Source organism: Anabrus simplex, chromosome 5 (genome assembly GCF_040414725.1).
Source record: "Anabrus simplex isolate iqAnaSimp1 chromosome 5, ASM4041472v1, whole genome shotgun sequence".
Lineage (NCBI taxonomy): Eukaryota > Metazoa > Arthropoda > Insecta > Orthoptera > Tettigoniidae > Anabrus > Anabrus simplex.
The window spans coordinates 136,263,498-136,281,401 of NC_090269.1; the positions used below are offsets into that span (position 1 = coordinate 136,263,498).

The 17,904-nt window shown below is 37.8% G+C and overlaps 1 protein-coding gene across 1 annotated transcript in view; it reads right to left on the reverse strand.

Moving 5' to 3' along the window:
- Window positions 1-8,801: 8,801 nt before the first annotated feature.
- LOC136873853 (DAZ-associated protein 2) overlaps window positions 8,802-17,904 on the reverse strand; it is an 87,263-nt gene continuing 78,160 nt past the window's right edge. Inside the window, exon 5 of the mRNA XM_067147137.2 lies at window positions 8,802-12,867. Coding sequence (XP_067003238.1) covers window positions 12,685-12,867 — 183 coding nt within the window. The 3' untranslated portion in view covers window positions 8,802-12,684. The remainder of the gene's footprint in view (window positions 12,868-17,904) is intronic.

Genomic DNA, 17,904 nt, shown 5'->3' on the forward strand with positions numbered 1-17,904 from the left:
GGCCGTGGACGACCACGATTGAGATGGAAGGATACCATCCAATGCAGCATTATAGAAAGAAACCTGGACTGGGACACAGTGTTGGAGGAGGAGTAGTGGAAAGACCGAAGAAAGTGGAGAGGAACCATATTTGCCCCTACCCGGCTACAGCTGGATAAAGGGAAATGATGATGAATTTGTGAATAACTGTAGATAGGATATACACCTACTTGGATACTAGAGGTGTGCATTATTTGAACCTGAGACGGAGAAGATGTCGTCATTGCCGGGAAAAAACCTCCTATGTGTCAGAATTTGTGAAAATGAGATTTTAGCACCAAGAGATTCAGAATGGCTGCCACTACGAAGTGGCAAAACCTCCAATGTGTTAGAAAATATTAAATGGATTAAATTCCACAAAATATTGCACCTCCTATGTGGCTTAGCATTTTTGTTGCTGGGGAAAATCTCCTATGTGCTTGAAGGACACATAGGAGTATTATACCTTGGTCCACACTGTTCACTCTACCGGGAAATATCTCCTATGTGTTGAGTCGAACACGTTAGTGTTATACTTTTCCGCCTTCTGCTCGACAATGACAACTCTATAGGGATTGTTTACTCTGTATGGTGCCAGATTGAACAAGTAGACGTCAGATCTTTTTCTGCCGCTTCTACTATTATTGCTGCAGGAACTTTATTGTGAAGAGAAATGTTCAGCCGTGGAAAGAAGATTCTACAAATGGCATTGGAGATATCTACAAAAGATTATCAGTCAGACAAAGGTAAGTCAATTAATAAACAGTGATGAAAGCATGATGCATTGCAAATCTTAAAATACCAAAAACACAAGGGCTATCCCAACTCTATGCACATTTAAATAACAACTACTATGGATTGTAAGATGACAGTAGTATGATCGTTTTATTTCCTTTAATATACCGCAGGTGCATTTGTAAAACCCACAACAGAGACAAATCACTATGGAAATGACGACACCCCTACCATGGAAGAAATATTGGATGACGTAATTGATGTTACAAGTTCTGCAGCAGGTACGTATGAATTACGATACCAACTTGAAACACATGGATATCATAGAAACTATGTTCAATATGAATGTTGTATTATTGGTAAACAAATAGTCATGTGGCCTCTAAAATTTATCTACAAAATAATCCTCATTTCCCTTTCATCTAGAACAACTTACTGCATTCATAGCGGCGATGTCTGATAATGACTCTACCAGCACAGCAAGAAATGTGGAGGCAATGGAAATCGCCTGCCCTATAATAGGTATGTTTGAAGTTTTACAAGCCTTCTACTTAAACATAAAATTGTGACTAATACGAGTACAAAGCAATTAGTGTAAAATCTGTGACGTTGACAAATGGAGCCACACGAAGGATAAAAACTGTGTTCTAATATTAAATCATTTATTTCAGATTTAGAAGATCTACATGACATGTCTTCCATTAAGTGGAATGTAGAAGATCTCCAAAATAATACTGAACTCTCATAAAAATAGAGGGACACCGAAGACCGAAGATACGTCTAACGAAGGTACGAAAACTGTGAGTGAGGCGCTGGATCATTCCGAAATGTCTGTTGGTAATCCTGATATACGAAATATAAGCGCAGAGAAGAGACTCGACCACAAAGCAAAGGAAAAATCCCGTTCAAATAGAATCTTTGGCAAGCCTTACTTAGGCTTACAGCAAAAGGCTAAAGTAATCACAAAACAGGCAAGAAAATTAGGTAACAGATGCAAACATAAAGAACTTATAAAGAAGACATTCCTTTGCGGTACAATCAACGAGGAGCACCAATGTCAATTGTTCAAAGATTTCTGGCAGATTCCATCCTGGGCTGAAAAGAAGGCATACATCAGAGGGCTTGTCACCACTAGGAATGTTCTCAGGAGGCGCAAAGAAACAGCAGGCAACATCAAAAGAAAGAACGTAGGCCATGACATACATTTAACTAAACCTGACGGAGAAAGTGTGCGTGTTTGCCGAACATTTTTCATAAACACTTTGGGAATTGGTGAGGACAGTTACAAGAGATGGACACATGTAAAGGACATAGATATCAAGGATAATTTAATAAAAAACCACCTATTCAATACTTTCCACATGTAAAGGACGTCGAACATATTTCAACTTCTACTGGTAAGGGAGCAGATAATTCAGACACCGATGCCCGAAGCAGTCCATTGAAGAAACGTGCCCAAGAAAAGCAGGATGTACCTATGTCCATCAAGAAGAAAAAGAAAATTGAAAAATTGAAGACAAGAAGACAATTCGTGAGTGTCTTGGAGTTTTACCTAAAGTTCCCAGCCATTATTGTCGAAAGTCCACGAAAAAGGTATACGTTGAGCCAACTTTTCGATCAAAATTACATATGTTTTCAGTCTACAAGGAATGGTGTGACGAAAACAACAAATCTCCGAACTGTAGAACCCTTTTCATGGATACGTTGGAGAAGACAAAATTGATATTCATCTAAAAAAGACCAGTGCGACATTTGCTGTGCATATAAAGTTGGTCAAGTAGAAGAAGAATAATATCAAAAACACCTAAGGAAAGACGAGGCTCGGGAAGCGAAGAATAAAGCTAAGGAGGCCAGTACTGATTATCATGTTGTGGTAACAATGGATCTTCAGTGTTCTTTTGTGTCCTAAGTTGCTAGCATCCAAGACATACTACAGACAGAAACTTCAAGTACACAATTTATGATCTAAGAAACGGTGATGTTACACTTTATGTATGGCACGAGGGCAATGGTGGTGTAAGTGCAAATGAATTTACATCATGCATAGTTAATTTTATTGAAAATTTGCCACCTCCAACCAATAAGGTTACCTTAATTTCTGATGGCTGTAATTATCAGAATAGGAACAAGGTTTTAGCCAGCGCCTTAAGTAATGCCGCTAGATCTAAGAACATCACCGTGGAACAACTGTATCTGAAAAAGGGGCACACTATGATGGAATGTGATAGTGTCCATGCCACTCTAGAGCACTACTTCTCTCCACCAATTAATTCGCCCATGGATTATATAGCAAGAATGAGGCAAGCCAGACCCACGAAACCATACAATGTGAAAAGTGTCAACTTCAGTTTCTTTAGGATTTTGAGCATAAATCAAACCTCCCATCATTACGGCCTGGAAGAAAATCTGGCGACCCTGTAGTGACAGATATCCGCCAACTGCAGTACTTACCTGATGGAAGAATAAATTACAAATTGGAACACACAGCAGAGTGGGAAGAACTTCCACAAAGGAGGAGAATGAGTTTTCCAATTGGTGAACCACGCAGTTTGTACACTGCACAATTGCCAATCACAATATCTAAGTTCACTCATTTGCAGGAACTGAAGCAGGTAATTGAGCATGACCACCACTCTTTCTATGATAATCTCTCTGTAAAGCCGGACAAGTGAAAAGTTCCTAGAAGAGGACAGTGATCAATATGCACAGTATACATTTAATAAAATACAATTAGGAACAATTGATGTAATAAAATTCAGCTGAATAAACTGTAATGATTCATGTGTTTGAGTAAAACTTCAATATAATAAAAGCTCCATTCTTAAAGCAAAATCTCCTATGTGTAATTTCGTGGAAACCATAACCTCCTATGTGTCAACGTAATGAACAAAAATTATATATCTGGTGAAATAATTGATATTACTGCAGTTAAACAGTACAGGGTTATAAAAAGACAGGTACAGAAGGGAACTAGATTACTTCGATTATTATGAAGTTAAGTATTATTATATGAAATAGTTTTTTGTCTCTCCAGAAAAATTTGTTATTTTGCACATAGGAGGTTTTTTCCCGGCAACGACGATGTGCTTTACTACATACGCAGCCCCCATTACACATGAGTGGAACGTGCAACAGGGGTGATGGGCAACGCTCTCGAGACCGATTCTCGTGTTCTGCGAGCTGTGCAACGTCCCAGTAAATACGAATCCAAGCTTGATAGTTATCATCAGCAGTTCACACATGGAAACGTGTGCGACAATAAATTTTGTCAAAATTTTATGAAAGCACTGTATGTTGAACTGAGCTCCTTACCATTCACGAAAGTGAATACAGAATGCCAGTATCTTGAACTGTTCACGAGTTATGTCAAGTGGACTTAGCTGAATAACCCGTATAATTTGTTAATAATTGTTATTAGGATGTAATCCTATCTGGATGCCTCACAATCGTTGTCGGCAGGGTAGCTTCTTGTGATTCAGACCGGGCCAGAGGTGTTCTGTGACGATTCCTCTTCATTGATATTATGTGTTTGTAAGTGCTGGATCATCCCAGAAGTATTCCTGCCGATGTATTTTACTTTTGAATAAGCAACACAGTGGGCTGTGCTATGTGACATCTCTTAAAAATAAACGACATCCACGACTTACGTTGCGTTTCGGACATCGTCTTCAAGTTGTCGCGTACAATTCGACACAGTTCACATTGCACCGTCATATCGAAGTACCTACCTAATTATGACGCGAATACTCTACAGCAATTTAGATTGCATATTCCACTCATGCGTTATGGTGATTGTACATACAGCAAGGCGCATCTTGCCTCGTCTCGAGTTCGAATAATGTATGCTTCTAGTATCCAGTTACGTGTACCTACAGTAGCCGTCAGGTTCTGTACTTAAACCACTCATTGGTGTACCTACCAGTGCATACAATGCCTGAATGTGTATCCTTTATAATTAGCTATACTTCGCTAAAATAGACCTCGGTATAAATGAACGCCCTAGTCGCTTGTTGACACGTATTTACGAAAATGAGAAGGTCCGTGGTTGGCTATTCGCATATTGGGAATAAATAACATTCAGCTCCGACTACCTGCAGACCTACGACACGCTGCTCGCCGCACATTGTGGGAACAACGCTCTCGAGATTTCTCGCGAGAAATAATGCCTGCGCTAGTCTCGAGAAATCCCGAGACCTCTTCTCAGACTGCCCATCACTACTGCAGCCCATCCGGGAGATAGTAGGTTCGAATCCCACTATCGGCAGCCCTGAAGATGGTTTTCCGTGGTTTCCCATTTTCACACCAGGCAAATGCTGGGGCTGTACCTTAACCCTTTCACTACCAATTTTATTTTTTCATAATTTAGGTTATTTCTTTGCATTTACTGGTCAACGAACTTCCAGTTAGTATGCAATTTCAATATCTAATTCATATCTGATACGTTGTGCCTCCGAGAGAGGTGGGACATGTGTGTCCCACTGGTATTTCTGTGTGGGACATATATGTCCCAGTGGTATATTTTAAAAGATCCCAATCCTTATTTATAATACCACTATGTATAAGAATATGACATACAAAATATAGTACACAGAATACTAAATAGCCAAACTTAAAACGATGATGTACAAGATCAAATTATTAGGTTTAGAACACTTCACATGTAGGTTAGATTAGGTGCAACAGATCAAGCGTGATAAGGTGCAAAGTCGTTCTTGCACAGAGGGAGCTTACACATTGTACAGAGAATTTTGGTTCTTGTTTCTTTCTTCAGCTTTGAGCACCTCACACATCGCCTTCCACCAGCAAGTAATCTCCGACTTTCAACATCAATTTTGATGTCGAGGTAGGTCGCCCGGATGTTCTGTTCCTTTTTACTGTTGCATTTGCTTTGCCAACAGCCATCATTTGTTCTGCAAGGGGAATAATGTACTCCAGCAACAGAATCTTTTTATGCTTGGTTTCTTGATACAAAATCCAAGAATTGAGAACGGCCATCATGAGGTCCTTGAAGAAAACCTTTCTCCACCACTTTTGAGATTTTCTATCAAAATCGCATGTTCCAACTTTCCGATCTGATAGATCTACACCTCCCATAATTTCATTGTAGAATGACATTGATTCTGGGCAGGCAACTAGTTCTTTACTTCTATCTTTCTTCTTTTTTAGCACTTCGACTTTGTTTGCCATATGGCAGTTGCTAAGTACCACCACTTCGTTAGAATCCTGCCATCTAGCAGCAAGCATTCCAGAAGCATTAGCCAAATACTGACATTGGCTCCTGTCAATTTCCCTGCTTCTGAGGCTGTATCACCACCCAAACCTACCGAATCATTGTCACTAGGCATGTAATTTACATCTGCAACGACGCTGAATCTTCTCCACTGGTCTCTAAAAACTCTGCCAGTTGGTTGTCATTCGAAAAGACATCCTCCCAATGCCGTCCTTTTGAAGTCATCTTAGCTACAATAAACAAAAGATATTCTGTAAACCAGGTTATAAAATACCACTGGGACTATATGTCCCAACGAAGACTACCAATGGGTTATGTGTGTCCCATTGTAAAGAAATTAGATATAACATTGTACTAACCTGATATAATATGTAAGATGCAAGAAAGTGGTATTTATTATCGCTATAAGCACCTCGTGTATTACACAATGTACACAATTATGTAACCTCTGAGAATTGGCGCGAAAACAGTGAGCCGTATCGATAATCTCCCGTTTTATGAATAACACTTAGAACAAGTGCCATCTGTTGGAAATTTATGGCAATGCTATAGCGAACAAATATATAATCATTGGGACATGGTCCTGAGCTATTATAATTGAATTAAATCCCATTAGCATTGCTTGATACCCTTGCGGGACATATATGTCCCAGTGGGAGTGAAAGGGTTAATTAAGGCCACGGCCGCTTCCTTCCAACTCCTAGGCCTTTCCTATCCCATCGTCGCCATAACACCTATCTGTGTCGGTGCGACATAAAGCCCCTAGCAAAAAAAAAAAAAAAAACCACTACTGCAGCCCGCTTTTGCTGGAACCATGTGAAAAGTGCTTTCTCCAAATTTATGTACCTTCCTTCTTGCTGACGGCTGCGGTTTGTTGATTTTCAACCCAGTTTTAAGAACTCGTCCAAAATAACGTTTCTTTAACTGATGACTGTACATAGCGTGGTATAAGCAATCCCTAAATCTGAAGCAATTTCTGTTTTTGTTTTGTATAGATTAGTGTCCACTTCTCGTATGTTTACTTTTTCATCTAGGGTATAACTTTTACTTTTTATTGTTCTCCATGGCTAATCAAAAGCAACTGAATGACAAAACTACTGTTCTGTTCAACAGTAAACACCAGATACCGGCATCGTGGACATTTTACTTCTTCGTTGTTCCCACGAAAGAAATTCTGATATTCAAACAAATTTTCTGTATTTTCTTTTGTTTCCGCACCGAAAACGCTCACTTTGCTTGTAATGTATCTTAATCTTTCGCGGCATTGTGAAGGTAAAAAACGACGAAGGTAGAGGAGGAGCAAGAAAGAGAGTGAAGGGGACTCGCTAGGTTGGCTTTTGTTATGCAGCAAATAAGTAAGGGTCAAACAATGTCACTAGGCCAAACTCTCTTCTGTTTCAGCACCGAAACCCAACCGCTCTACTTCCGCCTACGCCGACAAAGAGGAAACTTCGTAAATACAGTAGTTTCTTTAAAAAAAGCACGTGTTCATTACAATTACGCACAACTCAGTTATATTTCACTGACTCCTAATACGTATAACAGCGATTTACATATAAACGGATTACGTATAAATAAGGTTTAATAAACGCTTTTAAATTACATTTTGGCGGGACCTAAGGGAAATTACGTACAAATACAAATTATGCAGAACAGAGTTACGTATAAAGCAGGTTCAACTGTATATATATATAGTCTTTTATCCAGTCTTCTCACGAACCTGACCAGTATTCAACCTTCAGGCAATACATACCGTACATATCCACTGGGTTTGATACACTGTACTTGTTATTTTGGTCTCGTACTGGATGGCTTAACACTGCTCTCTGTCCCATCCTGCATAGAAACTATGATATTTGTAGAGAAAGCAGAAGCAGCCTCATCGTGTACAGAAAGTGTGGATCTGCCTCCGACACACTGCTCTGGGCTCGATTTCTGGCTCATCCAAGGATTTAAATTGTGGATCAAAAGTTCACTAGCATCACAAGAACTGTTAAAATGACTGATATAAGCAATGGACCTGGTCAAAAAGGCAGACCATCTGGCTGGGCAGCAACTGTCTTGGCAGACCATGGCTCATACAGAGTGGTATGTGCAAGTTTTTACAGTGAAAGCAGAACAGATTGTCTTGGGAATCACTGGTTCTCAGTTCCCAAATCAACATAATTAAAATCTTTGCAGTCCGACTACTACTACTTCCTTAGGTTGAAGTGCTTTGTTAAATTTCATCTGTACAGCTGATTCCTTCAAGTGACTAGCTTCATCTTCCAGTTTCATACATACGTGAAGGAAATGAACCAGCATTCACAAATATGATTATTAGATTTCATTTAATAATCAAAACTGGAGTGTTGGTTTCTTTTAAACAAGGTGATATTAAAGAATGGGAACAAAATTATTATAATTCTCATAATATAATACAAGTTTATTACACTTAGAGCCAAGGTTGCCAACCATACTTCACGAACATTGTTTTCCCTACCAACTTATTTATTACAAGAGTAAATATTTTCAAATTATCACATTATTGTAGCATATAATGTTCATGACAAGCCACAAGCGCCAATTCAAGTGTCAGGCAAGATTGAAAAGTACAAAAAGAGGTACACGAATGAAGATTACAAAGTTTTCAGCACTGCAAACTTAATGCCAGGTAAGAAAGCACAAACATGACCGAAGATGGCAATGTAATTTCCGCTCAGCAAAATGATTTCAAACATAATTTCAGTTAGGTTTATTTCCCCCACTTTTTATCTAGTAACAGCAAAACTGGGAAAGTGAGAGGCATTATAATGGAGTGGAAAACAAACAATTTAAAAAAGAATATTACTAAATTTTTTATTTTATAGATCAACCATACAAACTTTGTTTGAAAACAGATTTTCATGATATTACTTTTACACGAACATATCGAAGTATACAGATCCCATTCAAGTTTATGTTTATGGTTTTGTTAACATAACACCACAATCCTGTCTACTGCTTTCAGAATAAGTCAGAATTTTTCACTGATTTGCTAACTATGCAACATTCCTTTTTAAGATCATAAAAATAAATCTTTATAAATCTGAAGTAATTAAAATCTACAATAATTCAATGTAGCCTGATGTCTTAATAGAAGGATCTGTCAATTAAAATCGAAGTATTCAACTTAGCAGTAGACAAGATTGCAACATCTTTAAGAACAACATAGATCGTCTTGTCTTCAGAGTGGGATCACTGAAATATCACAGCAAACATGCAGTTCACCTAAGAAGCTCTTGTAATGATCTAATTCAAGGATGCATTGCCACACATTTTTTGTATGATTCTATAATACCCACTTAAAACTCAATATTGGACAGAAGATAAGGTCTAACAGTCCTAGTAAGAAAAATCTGATTGAACATGCACTGAAGAATGCACACATTTTTCTTAGAATATAGCAACTTTTCTGAAGTTAATGCCTTCTGTATTGTTCTATTACAAAATATTTTCAAACCAAAAACCAGTTAACTACTGGAGTAAAAGCATACATTAACCATACTGGACCAAAGAAAAACAGACTGTGCACAGGAAATCAATTCATACAATCAATTAAAGAAGAGGATAAAATGCTACACATTTCACTGCTTTTTCAGACTAGAAGATGCATCCTTTCATTAGATAAATTTTGTGAATGAATTTTCAATGGCACAATGGAAGTATAGAAGGAAGAGTAATTGGATATCAGCACACAACTCGTATGTAAAAAAACCCTACGAAAAATGATCTCAGACTGGAGCAGCAATGCATATAACACAATTAACTTTGAGATACTCCCACATAATACAATAAAGAACATGTTCAGTGTTCTTGTTTTTCATACTGCAGTATCATTCAAGAATTTCTCCGAACTTCGTGAAACCCTTACAGTTCTACACCGAAGATTTCCTTCCACTTTTCTCACAGTACAAATAAAATCCACATGCCATCGTACGATCAATGTAGAGAGAAAAAGAATTACAATACAGAAGTCTATCCTGATTGAAATCAACATAAAAACCCACAAAAACAAATTGTCACCAGTTATTGTGGTGGCAACTGCTAAGTAGAGGTTCCATAAATCACACCAGGTCATTTCCTCTTTTTAGAAGTGTGCATAGTGAAAACTTTACAAGAGTGATTTTTTCTTCTTTGAAACAATCTTTGTATTCGTTATTTCCTAGCTGTATATTTCTAATACAGCATATGAATTTACAATTTCAGAGTAACTATCCAAAATATCATTCAAAGCTTCCCAGCAGAACTGCAATACACCACAAGGTGTATGATAAATATGTGGTTCATCATTACTGCTGCAGGGTCCATTCACTTGGAAATTTTTAAAAAATGTTATGTCCAGGTATTATTCCTTGATTTACTTTTTTGTTTGTACATTCCACTTGCAAACAAAATGTAATAAATTAATTTAATAACACTAACAAATATAATTCTCACATTTAAATATAAAAAACGTGCCCACTAGCATCAATTTTGAAGTAACTGATACACAAGACTGACATTTATATTCTTAAAAAAAATCTTTCCACATTTTTAATACTTCTCTAGGCATTTCATTAATCTCTCGTCTAAACAGTTGTTACTACATGGCTTCATGTATCATTAAAGCTACTCAAGATTTGCACAAGTTGTTACAGATAACAGTACGTAGTTCTCATTTAGAATGTTTGATGATTGACTATTTCAGGTAGATTTATACCTTTTCAATGAAAAGTCAACAACAAAATTGTAAAATAGTCCCAAGAACAAGTTAAAAAGAAACAGTATTTCTTTATCAAAGTTGAAACCTCAAGCAAACACTTCAGGATATTTCAATAACTTCCATGCTTGCATAATCGCTCTTACAGCTCTTTCCTCTGTGAAAACTAACTCTGTATAAATTTCTCTTCTAAATGGTACGTTATTAGCCACAGCAAGCTGCACCAACGTTTGCTCTAGTACAAGTGTGTTCCTTTAATCAAAGAACCTGTGTCCATGTATCTTGTCTAAGTACAGGCACATTTTACAAACATGCATTAAAATGACTAAAAAGAAATTTCTCCTCTAGTAACTAGTATTATTCTCATACTAGGGGATATATAACAACTTATTTAATCCTCTCAATGCTAACAAATGAAGTTGTGCATTGATCTCCAGAGCCGATTGTTTCTTTTAGCATAAACTTTTGAAATTAAATCATCATACACAACAGCTATTGTAGCAGTTGGAAGGTAGTAACTCATTTTTACTACGGAATGCAATAATTACAGATCAGGTAAAATATTCTGCTCCTGATCCTAACCCTGACACTGAATGCTGAACAATATAGTACTCAGCCGAGATGCCTGTGTATTTCATGTGGTCTCTGCAGAGTTGCTAGTTAGTATTAGGAATTACAATATAAACATTCTGCAAAAATCTTTCAAATTCTTGAAATATGGATGTACTTTTCTTCGAAACCTTAGCACGCAGAACTTCATAAATGAACCAAATGACTACACTAACAATCCTTTTTGCTAGTTACACCGACTTTATAAAATTATTTAACCACTTCTCTGTATGATAAATACTAAAGAAACTATTGATGCACTTCGATTCTTAATCAAATGCTCATGAGCTGAAAATGAAATGCTCGCTTGAGTCTATCTGAATAAAACTTGAAATTATGATTTGAGAAACAGGAGCAGTTTTACACATCACATGAAACGGATCAAAAAATGTTCCTACTATTGGGATAATGGATAGCGAAGGGAGGATAGCTTGTTTAAATGCGGTAAAAACTGTAACAGCATCCCAGCAAAGCCCCCAGGTTGTTGTAACTTCGTAATATTAAAATAAAAGCTGTAAATTCATCTCAAGGATGTATAGGAAATACACTTTTTAACAATTACATTACAATCACCAAAGAGGAGCACACCTTATATAAAAACAGAGATAAAATCATTAAGAGCCATCCATGGGAGATGAAGCCTGCAATTCTACTTCACTGATCCTATCAGGATCTTGTAGAAAGGTTTTCCAAAAAGAAAAAAAAAAAAATTACAATGGAACCAAATATCTGAACTTGGATATCACCAATACTGTTTCATCTACATGTTACTTTGGTTTCCAAGAACAAAAGAGAACCAACAAAATTTCATTTAGCAAATGCGATAGCGAATACCACAAAATGAAAGCTCAGACTACAAAATTTCTAATGAAGCATTGAGAATTATTAGCATGTCTCAATATCCAGGTACTATATCAATGATCTATGTCAATAGTATTTGAGGATAAGAAAGCTCACTAACATTCCGGAATGTAACTTGGATGAAACTGAATATACAATATGTAGCAACCTGGAATTGACCGTTATGATTCTTACTCACATTTCACGGACAGTGTTTCAACTGCTATCAGGAGATTTTGCTTTCTTGTTTACAAGAAAAATAAATAGTCACTGATTTCTAGCAATTCTGAGTCCGTTTCTACAGAGCTGCAAAATATAGAAACTGCCACACCTTCCCACATCTTACACAATTCCTAGAACCGTTTTGAAATAGTTCCGATTATACCTTCTTGCAACTCTGGCCTAAAATAAGTATTGTTTGAAATGTCATTCTCGCCGAGTCATTGTCGAAACAAAGGATATATCGAGCGAACGCTGGTGCAAACGAGGGCAAACATTCGCCGTGCCATTTCGGCTTCCTAACTAAAGATTCCTACCAAAAGGTGTAGCCACCATCACTGCCACCAGCAAGGAATGATCCTTTCTTCTGACTCAGCACGGCATTATGTCCAGCCATGGCTGCAAGCTGGGCCGCATTAGCAGGTACACCTGGTGGGGCAGGGGGCAGGACTGGCTGTGCAATGCCATCAAACCGTGCTCCAGCATCAAAACCATTCTGCAATGTGAGAAGCAGCAGCTAGAAACATTTCAATATAACACAACAAATTCATACGTTCTTAATCGAAGGCTATCAAAATTTTTTCAAGACCTTTAGTTAATCTCTATACTTGTAACATACTGACTTGCAAAACCAAGCAAGATTCTCTAATAACATTTTGTAAGTGTAGATTTTCATTTTTACATACAAACATGCAATATGTTAAAAAATGTTATTCTATAACAAGCTACATTCTCTGGGTACCTCATGAAAGGTGTAATCCACCCAGTTATATAATTCCCCCCCACCCCTTCCTAATCTGTATTCCTAGCTAGCGATTCACACCTTTTAACTATCTTTGTCAATGAACTCCTTAGGAAGAGGTGGTTAACATCTACATACAATTGGAAAGTAATTAAGAGAATTGTTTACTATCACAAGTATTAATAAGTGTGCACATCCTTCTGTCTGTGTTAAAAAGAATATTTTTTCCAATGCAGTCCACATCACGTTCCAGCCATCAATTTTCCATGAGAAAAAGCCAAATCTTTCCAGGAAATCGGGAGGAATGGTATGATTATATGCCAAGAAATGTTGTAAATGAAAATGCACTCAATCCCAAAAACTAAATCTATATATATAATAAGAGTTTTGTCTGTACATTGTTCAGAATTTGAAAAGAATGGTATTTCTGTATTGGTCATGTCCACAGTAACAAGAAAATGCATTTTTTACTTTTCCGTAATTTCTGTCTGTCTGTATGTATGTATACGCATCACGAGAAAACTGCTGAAGAGAATTTAATGAAAATCGGAATGTAAAGTCGGGTGATGAACCGCTACAATCTAGGCTATAAATTATTTTAATCACGCCGAGTGAAATGGTAGTTTAGGGGAAGGCCTGAAATTTAATTCTCAAATATTTATGTTATTAGTGGTCGTGTCTTAATGAAAATCGCTAGACAAAGATGGGAAATAAGTCGCTATAATACAGGTAATACACGCTGAGAAAAATGGGAGTTTAGGGGAAAACCTAAAATTTAATTGTCAAATATTTATTTTATTAGGGGTCGTATCTTCACGAAAATTGGTATGCAACGTTGGGGAATAGGTCGCTATAATCTAGGCTATCAATAAGGTTATTTACACTGAGTGAAATAGTAGTTTAGGGGAAGGCCTTGAAATGTAATCTATATATATAAAATAAGAGTTTTGTCCGTACATTGCTCAGAATTTGAAAATAATGCTATTTCTGTATCAGTCATGTCCACAGTAACAAGAAAATGTACTTTTTACTTTTCCGTAATTTCTGTCTGTATGTATGTATGTATGTACATGCATCACGAGAAAACGGCTGAAGAGAATTTAATGAAAATCGGCATGTAAAGTCGGGGGGATGAGCCGCTACAATCTAGGCTATAAATAATTTTATTCACGCCGAGTGAAATGGTAGTTTAGGGGAAGGCCTGAAATTTAATTCTCGAATATTTATATTATTAACGGTGCTATCGATAAATACTATATAACTTTAGTTATATAGAATTAAATTTCCAATCAATTATGTCTTATACATTTTTACCTACCGGCTCTGATAACACAGATACTAATGAATTTGTAGTTTTGTTGCCAAGTCCATATCAATGCCTAGCCACGAGAAAATGGGTTAACAGAATTTAATGAAAACCGCTATATAGAGTCGGGGAATAAGAAACTGCAGTGTAGGCTGTAAATAATTTTATTCGCCCGAGATGAAATGGTAGTTTAGGGGAAGGCGCCTAAAATTTAATTTTTAAATACCGGTACCTATGTTATTGGTGCTATCGAAAAGTCTCATAACAAAAGTTATCGACAATACAATTTCCGATCATTTATGTTCAATTCAGTTTTACTGTACCGACTATGATAAGAGTGGGGGAGGCCTACAATATCGAAAGCGCATAACACTGCTCAACAATAACTTTACATTGACCATTGTTTGTTACTGATCAACAATAACTTTACATTGACCATTGTTTGTTGTGATGTTCTTCGTTTCTTATGGTCCCGCTCAGCTCCGATAGATGGGATTACTACTGCGTACTGAGTATAACAGCCCGACTGAACATTGGCGGGAAATAGCTGGGGAGTTGGAAAACTGTCTTTAGCATGCCATTCCTCTGGTTCATGTAGCCTCCGTGGCTCAGACGGCAGCGCGCCGGCCTCTCACCGCTGGTAACCGTGGTTCAAATCCCGGTCACTCCATGTGAGATTTGTGCTGGACAAAGCAGAGGCGGGACATGTTTTTCTCCGGGTACTCCGGTTTTCCCTGTCATCTTTCATTCCAGCAACACTCTCCATTCTCATTTCATAGCATCTACCAGTCATTAATGTATCACTGGGAGTGGCGACCCCATTGTACTAACAGCCTATATATATGCTTCATTTATTACATCCCTGACCCCGGCCAATGACTGGAAAACAGGTTGTAGGTTTTCATTTTCATTTTCCTACATTTTCATACATTTTCTGATACTGGAGGTACGTAACACACTGGTTCATCATAGTATTCCCGTTATTTGATCGCTACTCTGACGCGCTGTTTTGAATGAGCTGTATGCACACTTACGGCAGAGGCTCACTTAGTAGTAGTAGTAGTAGTCGTAGTAGTATGACCTGGTCTAGAATTACTATTTAAGCCTATTTCAAATTATAGCAGTAGTATGACCTGGTCTACAATTACTATTTAAGCCTATTTCAAATTATAGCACCACAATTCACTAAATAACTCAAAAGTCAACCCTGAAAAGAGCCGTTTAAGAAAAGCTTCTTCCTCTTCACTTTCATTAAATTCTACATTCATTTCATTCCAAATTAGCAGTGAAGAGGGGGCTTCTCCTCTGGCTATGAGGAAGAAATTGCCTCTAAATCAGATAGGTTTTTCCGTTGCCACTGTAGTGAATTGAGATTTTCCGACTCATCAGGTAGCCTACTCCTCGGAAACAGATTAGTAAAAAGGCATAGTTTTTGCCCTGGGACTCTCCACTATTCGCCTTCCCCCCCCCCACTCCCCCCTGCACAGCAGAAAAAAGACTAAGAGTGTTCACGGATCAGAACTGTCTGCGACATGGTCATTCCAGCTTAGTACTGTTCATTAAAAGTGAGAAAGTGTGTGGTCTTTCATTTGATGGAGTATTTCATATGAAAGTATTGCTTTTAATCGTGCCATTCCTACTGACGCAGTTGCAATGACCTATGTCCATTTCAGTTGGAAAAACCACTAAGACAGTCTTTCTGAGGATGTAAAATGGCTGGTGGAGAGTGAGTGTCTGCCATTATAATGAAAACTCCCCAACCTGGTGGTGACAATGAAAATTCCCTAACAGTATTCATATGAGAAAAGACGTTTGGTGACTTCCCCGTCGCGTTTCTAGGGTAACGTTAAGAACTATGCAATTTAATACAATCTTGCTCACAAGGTGTACACTACCTAGCCTAGAATTCTATATACAATGTAGAATTCCGTAGCGAAGCACGGGTACATCAGCTAGTCTATATATAAAATAAATGTTTTGCCTGTACATTGCTCAGAATTTGATATGAATGGTATTTCTGTATCTGTCATGTCCACAGTAACAAGGAAATGCATTTTTTACTTTTCTGTAATTTCTGTCTGTCTGTATGTATGTATGTATGTATGATTGCACACGCATCAATAGAAAACGGCTGAAGAGAATTAATGAAAATCGGTATGGAATGTCGGGTGATGAACCACTACAAGCTCGGCTATAAATTATTTTATTCACGCTGAGTAAAATGGTAGTTTTGGGGAAGGTCTGAAATGTAATTCTCAAATAAGTTATTTATGTTATTAGTGGTCGTATCAATAAATACTACCAGACAACTAACATAACTTTAGTTATGTCTTAAGTTAGTAGTAGTCATGCAAGAGGTTATTAAATTTCCGATCACTTATGTCTTATACATTGTTACCATACCGCATATAATGGGTATATTCATGAATTTGGATTTTTGTTACTAAGTCCATATCAGCGCCAAGTCACGAGAAAATTGGTATGTAAATCGGTATGTAAAGTCTGAGAATAAGGAACTACAGTCTACGATATAAATAATTTTGTAGGACACCCTAATATCACAGAGTCCAAAGAAAACTAATGTGAAGGCCTGCAATATAGAAAGCTCAAACTTTATCAACAATAACATTACATTGACCATTGTCTGTTGTGATGTGCTTTTCGTCTTCTGTTTCCTCTCATCCCCGATAGATAGGATTACTGCAGCGTACCGAGGTTTTTTTAATTTGCTTGACGTCGCACCGTCACAGGTAGGTCTTATGGCGACGATGGGATAGGAAATGAATAGTGGTGTGAAGGAAGCGGCCTTGGCTTTCAGGTATAGCCTGGTGTGAATGGTGTGAAAATTGGAAACCACGGAACACCATATTTTTTATGCTTAACGTTGCACCGACACAGATATATCTTATGGCGACGATGCGATAGGAAAGGTCTAGGAAGTGGAAGGAAGCGGCCGTGGCTTTAATTAAGGTACAGTCCCGGCATTTGCCTGGTGTGAAAATGGGAAACTACGGAAAACCATCGTCAGGGCTGCCGACAGTGGGACTCGAACCCACTATCTCCCGAATACCATCTTCAGGGTTGCGCTCACAGCTGCGTGCCCCTAACCACACGGCCAACTCGCCTGGTCGTACCGACTGTAACAGCCTGCCTGTATATTGGTGGGAAGTAGCTGGGGTGTAAGATAACTTTCTTCTTTAGCATGCCATTCCTCTGGTTCATTCATTTTCTGATATATCTGGTACATAACACACTGGTTCATCATAGTATTCGAGCTATACAATCCCTACCCTGAGCCACTGATTGGAAAGAGTAGTGTGCATATTTAATGGAATAATGAAAGAGGAGTGTTCACGGCAGTCTGCGACCTGGTTATTCCAGCTCTGGAACTTTGGACTCTTAGATCGACACCGTAGTACTGTTCGTTGAAAGTGAGAAAGTGAGCGGTTTTTCATTTGATCGAGTATTTTATATGATAACATTGC